Raw genomic sequence first — 19,578 nt, forward strand, 5'->3', positions numbered from 1 at the left:
TGATAAGGGAGGGCGGGTGAACAACAGCGTATGAACCAGAAGTACAACACAATCAGTTATCATTATTTGATCTTTACCAAAGAACAGAAAAACGTAGGCAGGAAAAGTAATCTGACTCTTTAGTTCTTCAATGTTTGTTTAAATTAATGCTATCCCCCAGACTGAGCCTCGTCGTCCAGAGCCAACACTCTGCCATAAGAGTGGGCTTGCACTTCTCTTGACAAGCTGTGTTGGAGCCAGGGCCACAGAAAGACAGCACGGGAACAAAACACAGAAACATAACAAATACAAAACAAAAGAGCAGAATGTCTCAGCTTTTCATGGAGTTTAAAATAAAGCAGTATCTTTTATGACAGCGTGCATGAAGCAAGAGGCCCTGGTATAAGAAAAGCGTCAAGCTTAGTGTTTGTAGCTGTTTTTAAGTCCAAGCGACAGAAATGTGAAATTTAAGTGTCCTGGTCAAAGAGGAAGGAAGGATATTTAAAAGCTGTTTAATTCCACCCTCTCACGACTAAAAACGATTGATGAGTGCTGTAGAAGCAGAGAAAAAAATATATGCATTGATAAAAACCATAATTAAATTGCAGTTTTCCTTAGCACTAATATATTTTCCCAAAGAAAAGGTTCAAAGATCTATTACAATATATCTAATGATGAGTATATATGAACCAAATTGCTGTAACAAATAAAATTCAAAAACTCCAGAATATAATGTAAAATAAAGGAAGGTATCATAAATACGAAGTCATCTAGTCTATATAAATGGCAGTCCTAGGGTTACGTCAACCCCGAGTTACTGTTTCGTGGTTACGACATATCTTCCATTTACGGTATAAACTTTAAAGCCTTGTTTTGCGTCATAAACGTCGTAACGCGAACTTCTTTTATTTCATTATTAAACTATTTTATATGTATTTTTTGATAATTACTGTGTTAGGGTAGAATAAGTGTTAACAGTATGCTATTTACGTACAGTATGTACGTCTGTTCCGACTTTCAGCGAAATGCGGTTAACGACGCGACGTAGGAACGGAACAACGAGGACTGCCTGTACAGCGATCAAGAATGGTAACTAGGGTTAAATCCCACTTCGCATGTCTTTACTACCTTTTTTTTAAGTTACAGAAATTGTCTGGGGTGCTTTTCGTCCAGTTAAACCCCAAATGCCCAAGTCCTAGTGAAGAGTTACTTGTGTCTTTTTATTCAGTGTTTTGTTCCAATGACCACTGAATGCTCTCCAGTTTTGCATGCTCACCGAATCAATAATGCTGCAAAAGTCATGAACTGAACGTTTATTTCCCGTGTCAAGCGGAAGCAAGTCCGAAGAAAATTTACACTCCGTTTGAGTGGACTGCACATAGATATACACTGATTCTTGCGATAAATAGCAGTGTGCCAGTGACTGAACACGGACGTCTACAGAAGCTCGAGGACTGAGGAGGTAATTTCATGGGCCGGTAATCAAGCGAGCGATGGAAATAGTCTCCCTTTCACCGTGTAGGTAATGATCAGTGCAGATTATTATAAAAGTAACTCTTTAAGTCTTTTAAAACTTATTTTTATAACTGAACGCCGCGATCACGTATTGAAATATTTACACATCGTAGTAAATTTCAACAGCATTGCGAATGCTCGGAATTGTTTGTAGTTCATGGTAGAGATTAAGCGAAGTGTGTCCGTATTTGATGTGGCGTGTCAACAGCGCTGTAAGAATGTGAGTAGAGAGATCCTGAAGGCAAGGGAAGGAGAAGGGAGCTGAATTCAATGGCATTTAATCTAGTCATATGTGCATGTTCCACTTCTTTTGTTTGATTTCCAGACCTCCCAAAAGTACACTAAAAATAAAATTTCGAACTGGGGAAAAGTTTAAATGTCAGTTCTTCCTTATGGAAGCCTTTGAAAACATCCATATTCTAATCAGCACAGCAGTTTCAACAGAGCTTACTTGTATCGTTATTTAAAATTGAATGTATACATTTTTTTATTACTTGTAAATGTGCTTTCGCTTTTAAAATTTGCTAAAAATGTCAGATCTTTTGAGTTTCAGTCACAATTTTTTATATTCATATAAAAAACATAATAACAGCTTTTTACATCTGATGCAAAAAAACATTATTAACAATAAGCGTCATCCTATAGTATTGGATTTAGGATTTCCTATATGCATGCATGCTGCATATTTTTTTTCCAGTATGTTCCCAAACATCAGTTGCATTTTCAGAAACATACCTGTGGCTGTGACTATTATAGGCTGGCCATGAAATGTCTTGGCTTGCTCAAATAATGCAAATAATTTTCAGATAGTGTTTTATGGTAAGGATTGTAGGTGGAAGTGCTGAGTGATTTTTGCAGCAGCATAAAGGTTTTTATTAGCAAGATTGACCTGTCCTTAAACATGTGACCGAAAGCAGAATTTTGATACTGAATCAGCAGATTATGTTTTAAATGTTCAAAAACTCATTCCACAATAAAGTGTAAGAGAACACTATACCCACCTGAACTGATAGCTTAATTGTTGTAAACAAATCCAGATGCAGTGCCAGTTGTGTCAGTATTGATTCATTGCTGTAATAACATTTGACATTGCTTGCAAATAGGAATTTTAGGCTATGTTAAAAACATTTATTTTCAAAATTAACAATTGTTAAAATAAAGTCTATAAATCCATTTGCTTTTAGAGTACAGGCAGTTGTGGGTTGTTATCTTTGCAAAATTGTGAAATAATTTCCCTGAAGTTAAATAGCACTAAAAAACTGACACCATCAGAGCACAGCTGGACTAACAGACTCATAGCCATAGTTTTCCCATTTACTCTGGAATGCCTTTAATGCAATGAAGTTTTATACGTGTCACTAGGATTTAGTAACTCTTAACCCAAATCTAACACACATCTCTTGTTATTAGTTATCACCGACATTATCAACCATTCTTTGTTAACTGGTGCTGTACCCTTATTTAAGCATTCTGTTGTCACCCTATTTTTAACAGGCAAAAAAAGCAAAATAAAATAAAAAAAATCTTAACCCTAATAACTTAAAAATGTCATCCTGTTTCAATCTTCTTTTTCTGTTCGAATCAATTATAAAAAGTTTCAGCTTCAGAGCCATTTTGTCAGCCATGATCTTCTTAAACTACTTCAGTCTGCTTATCTTGAGAATCATTCAATTATACTGGCACTGCTTTGAGTGTAGAATGACTTGCTATCTGCTTGTGACGACTTCTAATGACTATCAGTGCTGAATCTGTCAGCTGCATTTGATCATTATATCCTTTCTCAGCACCTTTGACTTTCAGTCTCTCTGGCACCATTCTAAATTGTTTTTTATCTTACTTGACTGACCACACCCATGTTGGCTGTTGAAGGCCCCATATCTATGCCTACAACTTTGAAGCATGGGGTCCCTCAAGACCTGGCTTAAGGCAAGCAAGGCTTGGACCACTTATTCACTGTATGCATCCAACCACTTAGGCCTAGACTAGAGTGTCACATAACTTTTATATTCTGATGATACACAGCTTTCAGGTCTGGACCACCACACAGCAAACAGTAGACACTGTGAAGGCCTGGAAATCCACCATAAAACTGAAAGTGAATGATGACAAAGCTGAGATCATTCCAATAGTTTGAAAATAAATACCATCCATGTCTGCTTTAACTTTTCTTTAGGATATACACCTCTCTTTCCATGTCTCTGAGGAGTCTCAGTGTTGTCATCAGTGCATCATTGTCCCATAAATCTCATTTGGTCAGCCTGCCTTTAAATTTTCTTCCTTCTCAGTTCTGACCCTTGCTGTCAGGTTTTGCCTCATGTCTGCTTTTGTGATGTCCTGACTGGATTACTGCAACTCACTTCTTGCCAATTTTCCTAACTGCCTATGGATAACCTTTGAAATTAATTCAACTCATACTGTCTGTCTCCTATAGGCTAAAAATATGGATCATGCTGCACCCTTCCTTTGCAAGGTACACTGACTTCCAGTTTCGGCTCACGTTAATTATAAAACTGCTGCACTGGGTTGCAGGTGTCATTGCAATCTGTTTGTGTCATACATTAAATTGAAAAAAATTATCTGATTATTCTTCTTCTTGTCTGGTCTTACTGTTTGCAATGCTATTGCCATAAAAAGTCAACCTAAATTTTGCATTAGTTGATTGGTCTAGAAATAAAAGTTTCTATCCATGTATGAGTTTTAATTTTTTTGAAAAATGAAATTGGTTGGCAACAACTTAATTTTATTGAGTGTTGCATATGATGTCAAAATGTACACAAAGATCTTCTTACCAATAAGGGAAGTAGAAGGAAAGACAAAAGAATAGATAAAAGACAACACTCTTGAGTGGGCAGGTCTAATGGTACCATATCCAAATAATTGCAGAAAACTAAAAGATATGACTAAAGTGTAGATATGAAGTTCTGTAATATTTCCAAAGCTTTATTATGAAGAAATACTAAGAATGCATAAGGATGAGGGAAAAATGCTAAAGAAGGATATTAAATTAACAGCTGGCATTTCTTTTTCCATCTAATAAAATTTTAACTTATAAAAACTTAAAATGTATGCAGAACACTCCCAAAAGAATACAGATGCTTCCTTGACATCATCAAAATTTCAGACCAAACCAACAATATCCCTACCCCTCCCTCCAAAAATTACTGAATAATTTCAAATGCAACATAACTCTTTTCCTCCAGCACATATTCACCAAAGCTATTTACCTGTGAAGTCTGTGTTGTAAAAATCATTTTGTTTACATAAAATATTTGGTGACTTGTGTTTATTGTGTTTATTATTTTCCACTAGAGGAATATACAGTTTTTTGTTACCATTTAAAAGCGAAGATCTTACGTTTATAAGCTTTACGATAAAGGAATCAACAAAAAAGTGCTAAAGAATGCAGAAAGAAAGTCTTGATTGGATGTAATGAGGAGAAACAAATGTGCAAATGATAATAAGACAAATCATTTATGTGTATAGAAAATGAAGATGACTCAAAAACTTCTAAGCAATGCTGGCTGAAATCTTCGGACATAATATAGAAATCTCATTCTCCTAACAGCACAGTTCACAAGAATGTTTCAAAACATAGTTCTCAGCAAATCATGGTTACCACTATGCATTGAATTTGCAAGTAATATAAATGTAACTTAAAAACTAATTGTGCCTGTTTTCATGGATTTTCCCTAGCAGATTCATTTGTTAGATATATATGGTACTAGGAAAGATATTAAACGTTCACTGCCTTACTTTCTCCTGCCAACTCTTGAACTGTGATTTTATTGTCACCTTTAGTTCGATCACTTCATTTGAGTCAAGCTTATTCAGCTTAATAATTGATAAACACGGTGTCAGTGTAGTAAAATTGTGAAACACTTGTTCCAAGAATTTGATGCACCTGTGATCAAGTTCGATGTGCCAATGCTTTTAATGCTTGTTCTTGATGTCTCTTTGCTACATCAACAAAAAAGTGCTAAAGAATGCAGAAAGAAAGTCTTTATTGGATGTAATGAGAAACAAATGTGCAAATGATCAGCTTTATTGGTCCCAGTGGGCAATATAAACATGGGAAGTAGCTCTAGTTTTATTTTTAACTTACTATAACTCGAGCACTTTCCCATGTTTAAATTGTCCGCTGGGACCAATAAAGTTTGTCATTGTCATTGCTAACTGACTATGGCTTGCAGCTCAGTTTTGCTTTGTTGTAATTGTTCTAGCTGCATGCTTCTGACCAAACATAATTTGTGACCTTCCCCTAGATAAAAGCATTCAGATCTGGAAATTTGTCTTTATTTCTGTCTCACTCTTTTTCTCTCTCATTTTCTAATAGGGTGGGATGTTGATGTCAGTGATGAGAAAAACATGACGTCAGTAACACCAGAAATAATTGCCAAAATTTACTCTGATAATTTTTCTTTGGCCCCATCAGCAATGCATTTATAGGTAGCATAAAATTTAATGTATAGGTGTGCCCCTGTCTCCATAGGTAATATATTATATACATCCCAAGACCTACCACAGAAAAAAGAATGCAGGCAAGTTCTGCAGGTAAGCATGGAATAAGGACAAATGAAGATGAGTCAAGTACTGGACATATTTGAACTTTTGGATTTCACCGGGTTATGACCTGTTTTTGATTGTAGTACAAGCTGTTTAATTTTCTCTTTAATTTTCCTTTTTTTTCCTTCTTCGGCGAATTGTGGATAACAGAAACTGCACCCTCTGAACCAGTGGGTATTGGGGCATAATTGTAAATTTCCTTTGATGCAAAATACTTGAACCAGACATGGTGTAAAACCTTCCTGTAGATCAAAGGAGTTCTTTGCAAAATGCAGTGGGAATCTGAATAGCATTAAAGCATTCAACACTCTGCTTTATTTTTAAGATGGCTGCTTAGCATCTCATTTGGTTCAATTTTTTTTCCATTCAGAGTCCAGTTACCTTTTCTTGCATCTGCTCTAGTCCTTTGCTTGTGGAATCTTGCTGCCACAAATGTCACCACATATAATTAGTCTTCATAAAAAAGACCTTACCCACATCCTCCCCTGCCCCATTCTGTCAGAAAAACACTAAGACCCATTATTCTGTACACATATCAATGACCATAAAAGAGAAAAGCTTGTTTTGATACAATCAAAGGAATTCCAGTCATTTAATATGAAACAGTGCCATAAATATGAGTGTTTTATAAAAGCAAGTATCTCATATTATCTTTTTTGTCTAAAAAGTGCTCAGATCATGCTCCTTTGTTAATGTTATTATGCGCTATGTAAATCGCAGATTTATTATTATTATTTTGAGCATTCCAAAAAATATAGACTGGCAAGCGAAGACAGCTGGGATGACATGGATCCAACTGGGGAGGGTCGCCCAGAATCAGGTCCGTTGGGTTGGTGTAGTTGCAGCTATATGCTCCACTGGGGGCAGAAAGGTCTAAGAAGAAGAAGAAGAATCATTTGACTTTGCTGTTGTGATTTGTGCTGTAAGGTTATTCTGGTTCTTATACAGAAGTAACCTATAGGGTACAGATCATGTTCTTATCATTTTCACTTCTATGTCCTTGTTGCTTTAAAAAAAAAAATTCCTTTAGTTATTCTTATGAATGACTTATATAATTATCAGTAAAGGTATACAAATCTTGAAATTTTTAGTGTAAATAAGGATGCAATCTTGATGTTCCTACTTTTGAGCAGAGGCTTGTAACATCTTACTCTGGGCTGTTAGCTGAATAACGAAATCATCGGTGATCACATAACCATGTCAGACATGGAGGCAGAGGTGGAGGAAGCATCATTCTTGCCAGGTAAGAAACATTTGTAGAATTCTTACTTAGCTGTATTACCTTGTGTGAAGTGTTTTATTTTTGTTGTGAGACTGCCTTTGTTTTGCATGTAGCTTGTAAAGTGCATGTACTTAAATGGATTGTGAGGAAATATCCGTGTAATGATTGTCATCATCAGCATCACAATCATCTGACAAGGATTTTTGTGTACATGTGTCTGTTTATTGTGGCTTTTTCTCCTTCAAGAAGATAATAAGGTGCTTTGACAATAAAGTGCTCATGATGATGTTTCACCTTCATTTGAAGAGCTCAGCAGTGAGACATCAATAACTTTTAAGAGACAGAAAATCCCACCATAAAAGATGCCTTTCAACCAGAAGGTAGAAGAGCAGAATACACATCACTGACCATCCTTAGGGCTAACAGAAAAAAACAGATATTTCTACATCAGTAGTTCCAATTTTGACTCTGTATAGGAGTGCACCCATGTAAGTGCATGCATAGGAAATGGGGTGTATCTGTGTAAAAAGATGGCAAGATGACATGTAAAACTAGTGCAGATCTATTTGACTCATATAGTATTTTTAGTAATGTTCTTAAACACTTTTTCTTTTTACATCAACTTTATCAGCATGAGAGACTGCAGCAATCTCCAGTTTAATAACTCAGGTGGTCCAGTGGCGTAACAGTTAACGCTTGTCACCAATTACAGTGAAGGTTGGCTGTCCTGGGTTCAGCTCTTGTCTCGGGCAAGTTGTTCTTTCTCTGCAAGTGACATCTGTTTACAGGGCTGGCTGCCTTGCCGTGAAATAGCCTTCGTTGCTGGCTTGGTGTAAAACACCAATCCCCATCCCCGGCTTAATAACTCATTGATCATCTTGTGATGCCATCCATGATTTACCAACTTCCTGTATTTATTTTGGGACTGTGGGTGCAGCTGTTGCCATCTGCTGGAACAGAGAACCAGCTGTGCTAGATTGCTTAGATAATGCAAAAGAAAACATATGTGTAAATGTATAGAGCTGGTTCTTGTTAGATTTTCCTTTTTAAATTTTGTGATTGTATATCCTTGGTAAGTAGGATTATGTTGGAAGTCTTCATACTGTGACCCTTTTTCATTGTTTATCAATGAAAAAAATTACATTCTCAAACTTTCACTGTGAAATGCAACATTAGCAGAACACTTTGAGATGAAAATAACGACCAAGTATCCTGAAGGTCCAGAAGAGTCTCCTCTTATGGACCTCAGATTAGAAGGTAAGCGATTTGTACAATGAGGTTCTCACAAGGATTGTAGGGGATTATGTAGCATGCTTAGCAAATTTTACTTTTCATATAATCTCTCATAAACAGCTCTAGTTTTATCCATGTGCAGTTTAAAAAGAGGAATAAACTAACAATGCTACATATGAAGGAGCTAATTGTCTAAAAGTAATTTAAGTAACTCAGATTTAAAGAGGTTATGTGTGCCAGACTGAACTACAGTTGTGTGTGAAAAACAGGATTTTTTTGTACCCAGAATTCTACAACTTTTAGTATCTCAATGGAAAAGCATGAAAAACTAACCTTGATCAGTTGGCAGAATAATAATTATGGGATTTTGAATTGGTTGGGGCTGTGGCTTGAGCTCTTGTGACACCTGTCACCATTCAAAAAACATGGAGACATGGTGAGATGAGGCTGGATTTATCAACACTTTGAAGTTCTACCAACTGAGCAAGGGTGTTTTCAAAGATGCATTCTTGACAGCAAAGCAAGATCAATTTTGTGATACATCCAGAACTACTGACACTTGAGAAACTGTTGCAATTTTGTTGCTTTCTATGAGGGGCTACATGCTATGAAAAATAGTCATCTTAAGTGGGAGTGCTATTAATGAGAAATTTTGAGGGCAGGTAGGCCTATCTGTAAAGACTGGAGATTTAATGACTTTAAAAAACTATAATTATAAACATATTGCTAATTTGAAACAGTTTAAGCATAACAAGGCTTACATAAATCCTTAACTTGCTTCATTTACAAATAAAGCCATGTGAAAAAATTCTAAACAGAATGATACTTTATATCTGAATATATAATGATCCATTGTTCTCAGCTTGAAAATTTTTCAAAGTTATTATAAGCCCATTTGACACACATCCCTATGAGATTAACACCATACTAATATTAGTGCTCTAGAGTTGGTGGTAGTGACCCTTGGCTAAAGTTCCTGTCACTATGACTATGAGAATTGGGCATCATGGGTTCATATCTCAGCTCCAACATAACTCTCTCTGGAAATGACACCTTGTGATACCAGGACTGACCTTGGTGGGTTTTTTTCTGGAAACTCTGGTTTCCTCCACCTTATGTGTGGGTTTTGTGTGTAGCATGTTGAGTGCGTGTGTGTGTTTGTGAAGGTGCATTTGATGCTTATCCTGGAAAGGTGTGTGCTGGTGCGCCTGTGTGCATGTATGGAAAGTGCTTTGAGTTCAGCTGGTACTGGGTAAAAGTGCGATGTAAATGCATTGTATTATCATTATTAATGTGCCATTATCAAGTTTAAGATTTATCTTCTTTTCTTAGTGTGATTCAACCCTTGTTTTATGACCATTAAAATGGTTCCTTGTAGTTATCAGTAGATACTAGCCATATAACCATAATTAGGAGGTTCACGGACATATATAGGTGGACTGCTGTCTGTCTGCTGAGATCAACGGCTAGCCTCTTGCGAGTCTAAACAATGAATGTGACTAAACCAGAAGCTTTGTACACACCAGCCTCGTTCTAATAGTTTTTTCTCACACTCAGGCGCAGAATATGCCCCTTGCATGTCCCAGGTGAAAGTAATTGATATTATCCACCCCCGGTAATAGTCTTAGGGAGGAAGAAGAAACGTCTGCTAGCATATGGCCTAGAAGCAATTTAATTTGCAAAACTTTCAGAACCTATAACACTTAATTAAGTAGATGACAAAAAGATCGTGACTAATTGCTTACTGGTTTTGCTTTAAATGTCAAAAGTCAGTGCTTGTTATGTGTAAATAATTTAGAGCCATTTTGCCTGATTAAAAGTTTATTTTTTATTTCATATATAGAGAGAAGTAAAAACTCATACATCTGTAATATGTTTTTGCATTGCATATTTTGCAACTGGACATTTCATGAAGTGTTGACGTGTTGTAGTTTATAAAGTAAATTTGTTTTGCCACTTGTCATGGATCTAGTCAGAGTGCTAGGACTGGGCGCATGTGTGAATGAAAGGGTGCGAATGATGACGTTTTCTAAATGGAACGTGATAAATGACGTAAGGAGACGTCAAAATAAAGTGACGTCAAAAAGAGAGGTGACGAGAGAGGAGAAAAACGTTAGGAAGCAGCTAGAAGGAGAAGGACGCTAGAGGGCAGAGAGATAGAAGAGGTTGGGACATTGGAGAGCGGACAGAAGAAAAAGGACGTTGGAGATCGGATTGAAGAAGAGAGGACGTTGAAGAGCGGATTGAGGAAGAGAGGACGTTAGAGAGCGGATAGGGAGAGGTGAACGCATTTGCCAAGACAATGTGCTTCGCTAGTCAGAGATCGAATGTGATAGTATGAACGAAAAAACTACTGCCAAGATAGTGAGTTTATAGTGTGTGAGGTGTTCTTGGTACTTCGTAGATGTAGTAATTGAAGGAAAAACTATTGTGTTTGAGACTGTTTTGTTTGTATAGTTAGGATTTTGTTTGGGTGTTTTTGATCAGTAAACACGGGCAGACTCGTACAGGCAAATCATTCTTTAATTGGAGCGAAAGAACGCGCAATTGTCCGACCCGCTGGTGTGCTGGAAAGAGTGTAAAACGAGAGACACTAGCGGCGTCGTGACACCACTAGCTATCAATATCTTTAAAGAAAGCAATAAACATATAATGAGCCTCATGTATACATCTTTGTGTGTGTGCGTGCGTATGTGCTTGTGCAGGTGCACAGTCGTGTACATTCACATTCCCACACATGTAAGAGAGAGAGTGGGGGAATTAATGTAATGTAAAGAAAAACTGAACAATTTTGTTGTGGGAGGTTGTAACTAAAAGAACCAAAATAAAAAACGTCACAAATACTATATAAGTTGAATATTTTAATATAAAAATATTAAGCTGCGTAAAAGATATAGTTTTATAAAGCTCATAAGAGTTTATTGTACATACAGTGATTATGCATATTCTTTTAATGTACAGGTGAAAAGATTTTAAACAAGAAAGCTGTATATGAGCCATCATCAACACAGCGGTGCCAACAGTTGGTATGCAGTCGTCGCTGGGCAGTGTCAATATTTGCAGGAATGGGTTTTTTCGCTTTACTTATTGCTTCAATTGCTGCCTTTGCTCGCCCTTCTGTTTCTTGCCAAACAGGAAGCAACATTCCAGCACTCCTGGAAACGGCTTCTCCATCAGCAACATCTGCAAAAAGTAGCATTCTTTTGGCAACTAACGGCCAACCATTTCCTTGGAAAGATATTCGTTTGCCTAGGAACATTATTCCTGACCACTATCATATCTTCATTCACCCTAATCTGTCACAGTCACATTTCTCAGGAAATGTCAATATTTTTGCTTTAGTTGTAAGTGCTACAGACTTTATTGTATTTCATGTAAAGGATCTAAATATCACAGATGTTAAAGTTTTAAGAGGAGAAGTGGAAGTTGAAAAGAAGACACTCTTAGAAAACAAACAGCATGAACAGATATATCTGAAACTGTCAGACAGCCTGGCTAAAGGCACCAAGATTAAAATTATTGTGCATTTTGAGGGAACTTTGGAGAACAAACTGGCTGGCTTTTACAAAAGCTCCTACAAGACAAGTAAAGGTGAAATAAGGTTTGTAGCTTTTTGTTCATTCAGTAGCAGAGGTTTAATGTTCTGTTTACTAGAAGTGTTTTCATGGCTAAAATTTATAAACAGTTTTAGAACATCTTCATACTCAGTTTAATTTTTAGTATATGTACTGGAATCAATTAGGGGCATTCAGAAAGTGTGTCCCTTCAGTCGTCAGTTAAGAATAGCATTCCCAATATTCTTTCATTCCCTGTTGAAGCAAAATTATTATACACGTTATTATCACTAATATTGCGACCTTTCAAAAATCTCTCTTAATGTATATACTTATTATATTGGACATTATTTATTTCAAATAATTTGCTATATAAAGTTTTGTATGCAACATTAGACACCAGTTTTAAGGAATAGTTTGTCTTGTTTGGGTATGCAGGTTTAAGATCCTTTGTCTCTTAGTAACTTATAATTGTTTGTATAAAAAAACACATAAATGGCTTAAGAGGAATTTTTTGAAGAGTTTTAACTTTCAGAAACATGTGCAACTTAACCCAGATCTCCAGTGCTGTTAGAAATGGTCTCTTTTTTTTGTGAAGAGTTTGTTGTTAACTAAAGAGAAAGCTATACAGCTGGTAAATTTTAGATTGTAAGATTGTCCTGTAGTCATGTCATCTGGTATGTACTGAAGAAACAGAATTGATAATTTTATCTCAGAAGAAACATTATTACTAATAAGATTTAGTAGTTGCCAAGTTTTTTCCTTTCTAAAGCTCTTTTGTCCCTGTATTTGGCATGGAAAATGTTTGAGATTCCATTCAAAATACCATCTACACGTAAATCTTCTACAGTAGAGCCTCACTTTATGTGGTCTTTTTACATTGGCAAACAGTATGATAACCTATTTTTCGCTGATGGGCATGTTTATACTGTATTTCCTTTGCTGATCAAGCTTCATTTTTGTATTTGTTGTAATGAGAACTACATTGTAGGGGGAGGTCAGATACTAAAATTTGACGTAAAAATGCTGTATTCTTTGTATACTTGTATAAATCACATCGAGTCAGTTACAGTTGAGAAATGTACTACATAAATCTGCTATTATTACTACTACTCCTCTTTATAATAATTCTTTGTATTTCACAGAAATATTGCCACCACACATTTTGAGCCCACAGATGCCCGAGCGGCATTCCCTTGCTTTGATGAGCCAGACATGAAGGCCAACTTCTCCATGACGTTGATCAGAGAGAAACATCATATAGCACTTTTCAATATGCCTCTGCTTACGACAACAACATACAAGAATGACTTGATGCAAGATGACTTTGAAACCAGTGTTCAAATGAGCACTTACTTGGTTGCTTTCATCATCTGTGATTTTAAGAATGTCAGCAGTGTAACACAACAGAATGTTTTGGTAAGTTTCTTGGTGCCTGATAGTTTTGCAGTAAGGAAAATAGGTTTCATAGTTTATATGATTAATATGAAAGTGGATGACCAGTAAAAGGATTTTTTGGAGAGAGTTCCATTTGGGCACTTCCTGAACAGTGCTGCTTGCTTTGTTTACATGAATGTAGCCCACTTGCTTCAAGAAAAGACCATTTTCAAGTTAACATATTTAAATTCAATTGGAATTCACACAGGGTAACAATAAGAAATCATAATTAACACTGCCTGCACAACTAGTAGACTCGTAAACACTTGAAATAAAGTGTGACATGATCTTTGCAAAAAGGAAAGAAAAGTAACTGTGTGATGAGAACGTTTTTTCCCATTTAATTTTTTTTTGTACAGGTCTTTGCTTTGAAGTAACCATGTCATGAGAGATCTGTTTGCAAATGTAAATTTTTCTTGTCATTTCGGAGGACATGTAGTGATGTACATGTTTTTAACTTCAGAAGGCAGAATGCTGTGTGTAGTATTTAGGTAACTTTCAAGGTTAAGTGAAATATATACCAAATGGATAGAGAATGTAATCACTTCAACAAAATGTGGCAAGAATATTGATATTATGTTGTACACCACAACATGAATTTGGGCATAAAGCAGTTGTACCATCAATGAGGCTGGCTGTATTTGGTAAAGCTGCATAGTAATTATTATATATATATATACAAGGTGTCCGAAAAAATGTATTTACACTTTAAATGACAATAAATGCAGTGCTTATTGACTTATAAAACAAGATTAATTGTTCAAATTTACAAATATATTGTAAAAAATGCATCCACTCTTTAAATGACCATAAAGGCACTTGTTTATTGACAAGATTAATAGCTAATTATGAAATGGACAAATAGAGCGTTGTGCTAGTGAATCCTTGTGAAAATGTGCTCTAAATTGTCTATGTACTTTAATGATATTATTGTTCTTCCAGTTGCATTTTATGATACATTTTTTTAGTCATACTTTTGCCATTATTAGGGCTCAGTTGATCTGAAAAAAATGAAAAAGTTTAGCGAGTTATAGAGTCAAAATGTGAGTGCATTTTTGGGGCAGAGTGTTTTTATATATAGTTTTAAGAGTATAGGGAAAACAAAATCCATCCAGATGAGAACTGAATGATAGGAGGCTGGTGTTTTTACAGTAAACCACTATCCTTAAAAAATATGCTCATCTGGTTCAGAGACAACAACGACAGTGAAAATAAAAGAGCAATATGTGTTAAACAAAACGGCCTCACTCAAGTAAAGTAAAAAGGATCAGCAGACAGAAAGAATAACTAATTGATAAGACACCTGCATCAACTGACAATAAAAGAAAGACTGCCATCAGATATAGAGCAGGAAAGGACTAAATCAATTAGCAAAAGTTTTTTGAAAGGGTAAGCTTTAGGGTGACTGAGCATGTTGAAGAAGTACTGGGAAGGAACTCCACTGATCCCAATGTTGCAAAAGATCTTTTGCCAAAGATTGACTAGAAGTACTTCAGTTCTACAAGATGAAATCCATTATGAGACCCCAGTGCATGTGTTGGTTTATGTTGGTGGACAATATGAGATAATGAGGAAAACTGTTTGAATACAGGCAGAAACCACCTCGTAATCAATGCATTCCTAAATGGAGGCCTTTTAAGAGTTTTTAGAATTTCAGCAGAACTTACATGAGATGCAAATAATTCTGGTAACTTGGTCATTTAGGACCCTTACAAGTGGCCAGGAAAGAGAGAAAACATCATATTCATTTTAGTAGGGCATGGAGGACTCCCTAGAGATGAATTCTCAGGACTTCGAAGCTACTCTACAAACCATGCAAACTACAGAATAGTGATAAGAGCTGGTCAATTTTGAAAGAAGCTCAAGAGAATGGAGAATATTAGTTGTGTCCAACTCCTGACTTCAGTTGGCACTTTTATTCACCAGTATCCAGCTCTTGGATACAGGCTTTTCTTGCTAGATGCTTGAATTTTCATCATATTCAAGAAACTGTTAGAAAAGAAAATCCTCTAAGGGTCATATTAGAAATAAACAAGATGTGGTAAATTTACATCTTTTATTGTAGAAGCAGAGTTTCTTAAAGACTTGGTTCTCCATTTTTGTAATTTAATTATTTTAATCAGTATGAAGGTGCCAGATTTTCCCTCTCTTACAACTGTTGGGAGCTTTGAATATGACAAAATAAACTAACATCTTTGTGGTGTGTTTTGATTGTACAGGTTCGGGTCTTTGCTCCAGAAGAACAGATTCACATGGCACAGTATGCTCTGCAAGTGGCTGTCAAAGTCTTAGATTACTACACCTCCTTTTTTGATGTGCCTTATCCACTACCTAAACAAGGTATACCATGGTGCAGATAGATCTGCATTATTGGGTTGCCTGGAAAACCTTTTTGCTGGAGAAAAAAAAAAAAACCTCACTAGACTGGATAGGGTTAAAGCAGAGAGTGTGGTTGGGTGATAATTGCAATAAGTAATGTATTTGGACTGATCATACAGGATACAATGAGTATAGCAATCAGAGGGAGCTTAAGATTGGTCTAATTTGATCGGAATTTTGTGGCTAAGTTGGAGAAGTTTATAGCATCATGTCACTGGGTAATGTTCAAAGAAGAAATCCATCGACTGATAGAATACTTTAGAGTGAGAGTATTGTAATGTGTTTCTAACATGTCACTGGATAATGCTCATCTGGTGATAGAATATTTTGGAGTGATGCAAACTAGTATTGCTATTATATTAAAGCTACAGTGCTTGTGTTGGTCCAGTTATTCATTTAGATAAGATAGCCTAACACAGAACTGAGAATAAAGCCAGGAGAGATAAGCGTTTGTTTCCAGTGTGGTACTAGATTCCTGTTTCTTTGTAGATTCCTTTTTCTATTTTCTGTGTGCTGTATTTTTTTGTCTAGAGAGGAACAATGTACACTATTCTGTTAAAAGCTAAACTATTGGTGTTATGTATTGGGTGATTCAGCCTTTTGTTGTATGCAGACATGGTTGCTATCCCAGACTTTGGAGCTGGGGCAATGGAGAACTGGGGACTCATCACCTATCGCATGACATCCATTTTGTATGACCCTTTGCAGACCTCTGCTTCAGGCAAACAATGGATTGCCACTGTTGTGGCACATGAGCTTGCTCACCAGGTAGTGACGAATTCAGAAGGAGCAGCTTAATTTATGCAGCTTTACTAATGGAATTCCAGATAAAATTCACATGCTGTTATATTTCTTTTTTAGCCTTATTACTATCAGGTATGGCACTTACTAATTTGGTGTGTAAAGATGAGAACTGGGATCAGCAGGAAATAAAGATCTGCAATGTAGGGTCATTAAGGCAGCTTGTTAGTCCTCTGATTTTCTTTGGTGATTGGTGTCTGCTGACTGTATTGATGATAAGTCTAGTTTTTAAAAGGCGGCTCTTCTGAGCCTTTTGTTTAGGTTGTCCAACTTCCCACTTCTTTCATTTACATCTTTTCCAATTTTATATTGTTTACTTGTATTTCCAATTCTATTTACCATTAGTTACATTTTATCCTTTTAATTAAATGATTAGCCTAGTAAACTAAAAAATAAGAGAAGCATTAAAGACTTGAGAAGCACAGATTTTATTTTGGTAGCTTCCTACTTTTTGTCATTCTATGAAATGTTAGTCAGAGCTTATTTGCCATCATAATTTGTTGAAGGCAGTTGGATAATTGTGTTGGATATTTCCTGTTTTGTAGAGTATAGACAACTCTTTTTCACTGTGTTATCTTCCTTATTTAGGAACATATTTTAGCTGTTGTCACTTTATGGTAGATTAGGGAATATATGTTGCAGTGGTTTGGCAACATAGTTACTATGGAATGGTGGGATGACCTGTGGTTGAATGAAGGATTTGCATCTTTTATGGAGTACATTGGAGTTAATATTGCCGATGCAGATTTTCACATGGTAAGCAGTTTTATTTTAACACTTTATGGTTAGGGTTTTGTTGTTGTTGCTCAACCACTTGTGTTTTTTTGACTAAAGTATTTAGTTGAACCTGCAAGGAGTTCAATTTTGTATTAGTTTAAAATCTATATTTGGTTTTATCTTTGTCATCTGTATGGGTGAAAGTTTAGGTGCAAAATACAAGATACAAGATTCGTTTCCATTCAAGAAAATTGGTTGTGCTTGAAATTTTTTTTGTACATAACAGAAATGGAGTAAAAGTCAGTGTGAGTGGTGTGGTGTTACTTGAGTAGCACAGGAATATTTGTCCATTATTGTTCCAACATGGGCAGCCATAGGGATAATATAATACTGGTGATCTAAACTAGGAATCCACTAAGACATCACACTAATAAGTAAAGTAGGTTGCAGAATACTTGTAAAATCAAGAAGGAAAATAAACATTAAAAATTCTCTCTCTCAATCTGTCTCACACACAAGCACACTCTCTCTCACTTGTATGTCAGGTTGCTAGAATGCAGTGCACTGTGTTGGAAATCTTTTTTGCTATATTTTGAGCACAAATGTCCTTATGCTGTTTCATCAGGTTTGGTCATCCCCCCAAAAAAAATTTCAACATGACTGATAACTTTTATTTAAAATGTTAGTATAATTGCGCTTTATTGGTGAACAAGATAAAAGTATGAACATGTAATGAGTGGTCATGGCTGCTAATGTTGTGTTGCAGGAAGAGCAATTTGTATCTGATTCCCTGCAAAATGCACTGTTTTTGGATAGTTTCACCAGCTCACATCCTATCCAGGCACAAGTCAAGAACCCAGCTGAGATCAATGAGATTTTTGACAAGATATCTTATGACAAGGTAACTCATGCAACTCAGTGAATTGTCAATTCTTGGTAGACTATGACCAGATGGATCTTATCATGTTACAAAATAAACATTAGTAGATGTTAACAAGACACCAGGCATTTGGGCAGTCTTAAGCAAAATGTGGGCAAGCCTGACTTAGAAAATGAAAGAGAACGATGGAAAATGGCACAATTTGTCAGGATCTTACAAAAGCTAACAAGGCTAAAGGACTGATGATAAGAATAACGTAAAACTATTAACACATTTGCTTGGCGATAGGTAACATTGCAAAATACATCGTGCTGTGCAAGAATGAATAAATATGGAAGGAAACCCTTGTTTTTGGTCTGGCAAGAATGTATTTTTGACTAACCTGTAGGGTAAAGTTCTTTTGTGCTGGCATGTCCTCACCCCAAGATCAAGTAAGCAGGGGTTCTTGGTACATTACAAAAGCAATTGGTTTTAGTATGTGTTGTTTTTGCAGTTCTAGTAACTTTATGTTCACCTCTAACAAGTATGTCATGTAAAGTGTTCCTTGGTAAAGCTTACATCTTAGTGTTGTAGGTAGGGTTTCCTCTGAAATCTTTAAGCTACTCCCTTCTGTCCTTGCTTCAGGTGGCTTGGGTTACTCCATTACCACAAAAGCAATGGAAACTGATGATGATCTGAAAAAGCATTCCTTTTCATTGATGTTAAGGCTGTTTACATCTATATAAAAATGTTTAATTTATAAATGAGAAACCGAAAAGCAAAAGGAACAGTAAATCCACCAAAAGTCCCACTATCATGCACAGTGAGTGTGAACTGTGCAGTCCACATCCTATTTCAGCAAAATGCTTCTTTTCGAGAATTTTTTCCAACTGTTTGTAGATATGATTTCTTTTGATTCGTTTTCATATCATTTGACAAACAGTGATGCTGGTCCATCACTACTGATAATCAGGGGTACAACTAAATAGGCAAGCAGCTGACAAGGCTTGTGAATTGATGATAATAATAACAACAACAACATATTATTTAAAAAGCATATCTCCCACTTCTCTGTACATATACATATATTGGTAAAGTTAGGAGCACAGCATCATCCCACAGCATCATCCCACGCTCAGCACAGCATTTGTAGAGACAGTGTACAACTTTGTAGGAATTCAATAGACATTCAGACACCTAACTGTTGCTGATCATATAGTATGTGATCTTTTTTATATGTCTGTGCCCACTTAAATCTGTGTGGTCTACTTTTCACTGTATGAAGTCTCAAAACATGATAGGAATAGATTCTAGTCAGT

General features: G+C 36.1%; 1 protein-coding gene across 7 annotated transcripts in view; it reads left to right on the forward strand.

Annotated features, from left to right (window-relative positions):
* The first annotated feature begins 925 nt into the window (after positions 1-925).
* The window catches only part of LOC112556527 (endoplasmic reticulum aminopeptidase 1-like), a 33,719-nt gene continuing 15,066 nt past the window's right edge, over positions 926-19,578 (forward strand). The window contains exons 1-9 of one of the 7 annotated variants that reach the window (XM_025225609.1): positions 926-1,068; positions 1,310-1,501; positions 7,191-7,300; positions 11,474-12,113; positions 13,212-13,485; positions 15,723-15,843; positions 16,496-16,650; positions 17,326-17,439; positions 18,167-18,301. In XM_025225609.1, the coding sequence (XP_025081394.1) occupies positions 7,255-7,300; positions 11,474-12,113; positions 13,212-13,485; positions 15,723-15,843; positions 16,496-16,650; positions 17,326-17,439; positions 18,167-18,301 (1,485 nt within the window). In that variant the 5' untranslated portion in view covers positions 926-1,068; positions 1,310-1,501; positions 7,191-7,254. The other 6 variants (XM_025225614.1, XM_025225615.1, XM_025225613.1 and 3 more) reach the window with 6 other exon arrangements.

Source organism: Pomacea canaliculata, linkage group LG2 (genome assembly GCF_003073045.1).
Source record: "Pomacea canaliculata isolate SZHN2017 linkage group LG2, ASM307304v1, whole genome shotgun sequence".
NCBI classification, from domain to species: domain Eukaryota; kingdom Metazoa; phylum Mollusca; class Gastropoda; order Architaenioglossa; family Ampullariidae; genus Pomacea; species Pomacea canaliculata.